General features: G+C 38.2%; 1 protein-coding gene across 1 annotated transcript in view; it reads left to right on the top strand.

The window, feature by feature from the left end:
• KIF5C (kinesin family member 5C) overlaps positions 1–5,764 on the top strand; it is a 195,233-nt gene that overhangs the window by 140,465 nt on the left and 49,004 nt on the right. Inside the window, exons 12-13 of the mRNA XM_069066766.1 lie at positions 1,320–1,495; positions 5,415–5,483. Of these exons, the coding sequence (XP_068922867.1) occupies positions 1,320–1,495; positions 5,415–5,483 (245 nt within the window). The remainder of the gene's footprint in view (positions 1–1,319; positions 1,496–5,414; positions 5,484–5,764) is intronic.

Raw genomic sequence — 5,764 nt, 5'->3', positions numbered from 1 at the left:
TTCCTTCCTTCCTTCCTTCCTTCCTTCCTTCCTTCCTTCCTTCCTTCTTCTCTCTCTTATTCTTTCTTTTTCCCCTTTGCCCCTTTCACTGCACCAATGAAGAAGGTAGAAAGAAAAATAAAGCCCCCATAATAACTGTTCATAATCAGCAAAACAAATTTCCACATTGGCAGTGTTTGAAAATATATGTCTAATTCTGCATTTTAAGTTTGTCATTTGTCTTACATGGGTAAAATGGTAATATTATATGGGTATTATATATATATATAATGGGTAATATGCTTCATCATAAATCCTTTGGAATCATAATTAGTTATTGGATTGTTCAGAGTTCTCATGTCTTTTGAAGTTGTTTTTCATTATAATGCTTTTATACAAATTGTTCTCCAGGTTCTGCACACTTCACTCTGTATCAGTTAATGAAGGTCTTTCCAGGTTTCTCTGAAATTTCTATTTCATTATTATTTATGATAATATTTCATAATTCATACATCGTAAGTGGTTCACTATTTACCTCTGTAACTATAAGATAGTTTATAGGCAAGTGCTATGTCTGAGCTCTTGTTTCTGCTGCCAGAAGAGCTTAGATTTCCAAAGGGGGAAAAAGAAAGTCAAAATGGAACATTTTTGTATATCAAGTGATGAAAGGCTTTTGAGCACTTAGTATCTAGAATAAATGAAGGTGTGCTCCAGGTTTCAGGGTAGTGAAAATCAGGAGGTTCATGTTCTATAATCTTCTGATAATCATAGATCTTGTTTGGCCCTTGATGTAGGTGTTTCTTTTAATAAAGAATTCACACAGCTAGCAATTAGCATGCCTCCACAGTCTGCATTGAGTCTTGCTACATACTGAGTAGAGAAATAGTGAGGGGTCGGCTGAAACCCTTTTAACAAGGCAAGATGTAGGCAAAGAATCCACTTGTCAAGTTGTCTGGGGATGCAGCAATCTATATATAGCAGGATTGATGTCATGTAGTCTTTTTTGTCTCCAGACTTGCTTTGTACAATTAGCTGCATCCTTTCTAGCCAAATGGAAGAAATATAAATAGCTCATTGAAAGCAGAGACTGTTTCATTTTTGTTGTATATGCTTTAGCACCTAAATGTAATAAGAGCTTAATGAAACTGATTGATTGATAACGGTTCTCAATCATGTGCTAATTTTTGGGAATCGATGTTTATTTTTCACCTTGACTGCATCCTCTACCACAAATGACAATTTCCAAAAACATGTTTTACATTTTTTCCCCTTGAGTGTTGAACCTCCATTAACACACTGTATTTCTTAATGTTGTGGTTTTGGATGTATTTCTTAAACAGGGGAAGCTGTGCCTGAAGATGAACAGATCAGTGCTAAAGACCAGAAGAATCTGGAACCCTGTGACAATACACCCATCATAGATAACATGACCCCTGTTGTCTCTAGCATTTCCACAGAGGAGAAACAGAAGTATGATGAGGAGATAACCTGCTTGTACAGACAGTTGGATGATAAGGTTTGGAACTTAAAATTTCTTTGGGGGAAGGCCTACATTTATAATCATGGCAAGCAAGAAGCCAAGATTATCCACATGCAAACATATCCTAGATGGTTCCTCTGTTGTACCAAAGACACCTATTATTTGGGATGGCCCAGTTTAAAAAGCAGTCACGAATAGTGTAGCATTCAGACCTGGCTTAAATGATTCCTTCCTCTAGATCTGAATACGGCTTTCCAATAGAATTCCCAGAGGTTTGTGAACTGATATTCTGTTCATTTTGCCTCTCCCCCATCACTACCAGTCCATAATTCTAGGAGATACAAAAATGAGACCACTGGATTTCTAAGCTGGAATGAAATTTAATTGGATTGCTTGGATGCCACCAGTGTGGCGCTTGCTGGTTGTTTCATGGAGATAGAGCTGTGAGAACTGGGGAGGGGAGCACAGTCCCACTAGAACTAATTTTAAGGTAAAGAGTAATATTTCCCAAAGACAAAATATGTCCTTGAATTCTGCAGGTAGATGGCCATCCCGCCTCGTCTCTAACCCCCAAACCAAAGGGTATTTGGCCATTTCATTTTGGGTATGCTGTCTGAAAACCTGGAGAGCCCAAAATGTTTGGCACTAGGAAAACTGTTGTTTTAGTGCATGTTATGTTGAGAATATCTGAACATGCAGAGTTGGGATTTTATGCCCACTCATTTGATGCTCAAATAGGCATGTTTCAGTGTATTTTTTGCAGAGCGAGTAGAAAAGACCTTGAAGGAAATGATGTCTAAACATCCCTAGTTTAGGGATAGGGTAGGGATGCTACAAGTAGGGGGATACTAAATGGGTGTTTTGCACTGTGTTGATGTTTTGTCGTTGGTATATTCTGAATCCTTTCAACTCACTTATTAAAAGGTTACTGACATTTTTGGTGCAATTTAATTCCACTGAAGTTCTTCCTAAATTGCTCTAAGGATTCCTGAGACTCGCATTGAGCAGCCTTGTTATGTGAACACTGCCATTAATCTTACATGTCCTCTGTTTGGGATAAATGCTTAACATCTTTTTTTTCCTATTCTCTCTTGTATTAAAGGAACCTTCTGTGTTTGTTATTTTCTGAGTTTATTTTATAACTACAGCAGTTAAATTGGGTGTAACCTGGCCCTTGTGAGTTCATCTGTAATGCACTTTCATTCCCATGAGAGCTTTGTTAATTGGTCTTTCAGTTACTAGACATGGTATTGCCTTTTATTGCCTATATAAGATTGTTGTACAGAAACCATTCACAAAGAGCTGAAGGAACTGTTATTATCATGTGTGGAAATGTCTTGAATTCCTTAAGAAAATGATACTTTAAAATATTTGTGATTTCATTGGTATGGGTATTTCCCTCTGATTCCAACCATAGTAGAGAGAGTTCCATGTGGTACTATAGCCAAAACAAATGAGCATGGAGTCAACATTCCAGGGATAAATCTATCTGATCATAGCTGGGCTGGTCCCCATTGGACAGTCCATTAGCAGGCCCATACTTATAGACTTTCAGTCCTGGTAAATTTTTCCAAAGCTTATTCTCCTCTAGGAGAGCCTTTGAGGAAGCCACGAGGAGGCATCAGAATAGGACTTGAGTGAAAGAAGTATTCTTTCTCTTTTTTTTTTTTTTTGGAGGGGTGAAGGCAGGGCAGTTGGGGTTAAGTGACTTGTCCAAGGTCACACAGCTAGTAAGTATTAAGTGTCTGAGGCCGAATTTGAACTCAGGTCCTCCTGACTCCAGGAACTGTGCTCTATTCACTGTGCCACCTAGCTGCCCCAAGAAGTATTCTTTTTTGCATATTAAATATATGAAAGAGATTTTTCTGGATTATAGTGCAGAGCTAATCTGAAATTGTAGTTTATGTTTCACTTCTGATTTTTGGAATTAACTATTGAATTTTCAGAAATCTCAAAGATTCAAAATTCCTTGTCCCATAGTAGGTGGAATAGTTCTAGTTCTTTGACTCTACCCTCTCTGTAGTAGGACAGAGCTGATTCTAGCTGCTTTTGTCCTCTCACCTGTTACTCATCATGGTCCCTTCTAGGTCGCAGGAGAAGAGTTGGCAGGTCCCTGCACAGCTATCTCTTTTTCTTTATTGGGTATTTATGCAGCACCTGCAGAGTGCCAAAGAACATTAACAAAAACATCCTCTTCTCCAGTTACCTACATTCTAAATTTAGAAAACAAGGCTCCAACAGTGCCAGATCCTTATAACAAAAGCACCATTTTGGGAGGCTTTCTTTTGGTGCACTTACTTATACCACAGATCTAATTTGGAGTAGGAGTTAGGTAGTTGAATTCTTCTGTATAGTTTGTAAAATAATTGAAGATTTATTGGTGTCTAAAAGCTTGTAGAGAAATGGTTATTTCAAAGGCAATCTTCCAATGGAAAAGAGAGATTAGAAATAATACTGTGGACAAGGAATGGAAGGCATGGGCAGCCAAACCCTGATTTTATAATATTATTTCTACATCAAAAGCCGTAGCATGTTAGTTGACAGCTTTGAAGGTGAGGCTCTTAGATGGAACCCCCAGGAGAGCAACAAGCCCTTTCTGCTTCATTCTATCCATTTTCAGAACAAAGCTGCATGCTTCTGTATGTCAAATAGGATCCTAACCATCCTCTGCTGTAGGTTGGTACTAGATGAGTGTCCAGGTAGGTCCTAAGACATTATTTTTATGTTTTCGACTTTTCCTATTTCCCAGAAAAAGGCAAATGTGAATAAGGGTTGTTTTGTATAACATTTTGAAGTCTGTGCTTCCAAATTTTATTTGAAATGATTAAAATGATAGCGGAGCCTGCAGAGTTAATCTCCTGCTGCTAGGCAGCCCATGCCTGCTGTTCCACCCACATCTGGGGGTGGGTAGCTTACCAGGTGAAAGCCTAGGGAACAAATTTACACTCTAGTTACAAAGGGCTTAAAGAGTCAGCGTCCAGGCTTTGACAGCAGCAACATCTAGTGGCAGAAAATGAGAATGAAAATGATGAATTTGCTCAGGGAGAAGATTCCTTACCACCAGATCAATAGTGCCTCCTCCTCATCACTCTCCCCACCCCCCCAGCCAAGCATTAACTTCTGCTCTCTGCTCCTTCAGAATTTTTTTCTTCCTTACTTATAAATGGAATTCGCTTCTCTACTGGAATGTTTCATTGCCAAAGATAAATCCTTTCCCATAACTATAAAACTGTTGTTATTTCTCATTTCTCAGCCAAAATGCAAATTATGTCTGTACATTATTCATGCCGGGTCAATCAAGGCTCCTGTTTCCAGAGCTTTGCTGAGTTGGGCATTTTCTAAATTGACTAGTCTTTCAACCCAGTAGTCCCTTTTCCATAATTGATGCCTCTCCCCCCACCCCCCCAACTCCACACTTCTAAAATAGTGATTCTTGGGTTTTCCAATTGACTTAAAAGTAAAGGGTTTTTAGCAGATGTCCTGGTAGAGCCGCTAGAAGTAAAATGCAGCAGCTCTTCCTATCATTGAAATGGTCAGGATTTGGGATCTTTGCAAAGCAGAGTGGATGGTTAGAAAGTATTTTCCCTTTTACAGATAAGTCATAATAAGATGCATCACATGAAGGTTTCTGAGGTCCCTTTCAATTCTTCTATCATGGCATTTTTGCAATTTCCAAGTGAGTAGGATTAAGGTTGTGTAGTATATTATACATCAAAGAACATTCAGATTTTTCATCCATTGTGAAAAGTGGATTTAGAGGTATTTTTAAAAAATAAAAGTATGGAGCCAATTACTTTATCTTCTGAGATAAAAGTAGGAGGGAGGAGATTTGTAATTTTCTCTTTAATCTATTATCAAGCTTATAGCTTTTGTCTTAGTGGCTGTTTTCTGGAAACTTAGGTGTCAAAAGTGGAATTACTAGTAAAAAAAAATTAAATGTGCTGTTTCATTTCAGGATGATGAAATTAACCAACAGAGCCAGCTGGCCGAAAAATTAAAGCAGCAGATGTTGGATCAGGATGAGGTAAAGAGACAAACAAAAAACTCAAAGTTATTAGAATTTTTGTTTAATTCTACAAATTTCAACTTTTCCAAAAGACTTGAAAAGCACCTTTGCTTATCTCCCATAGAACTTTCTGGTTTTCTTTTATCTTAGGACAGTTTGATGATGCCTGCCTGAGTGAAATTTACTAAATGAGGCATAACTTAGCCTGTGACATTCTTAATACTTTGAGAGCTTCCTTCCTTCCTTCCTTCTTTCCTTCCTTCCTTCCTTCCTTCCTTCCTTCCTTCCTTCCTTCCTTC

Source organism: Petaurus breviceps, unplaced genomic scaffold, assembly GCF_028583685.1.
Source record: "Petaurus breviceps papuanus isolate PSGF00001 unplaced genomic scaffold, PetGlider_PUasm1.0 90723, whole genome shotgun sequence".
Classification (NCBI taxonomy): Eukaryota; Metazoa; Chordata; class Mammalia; order Diprotodontia; family Petauridae; genus Petaurus; species Petaurus breviceps.
This window is presented reverse-complemented; position numbering and strand designations above follow the sequence as displayed.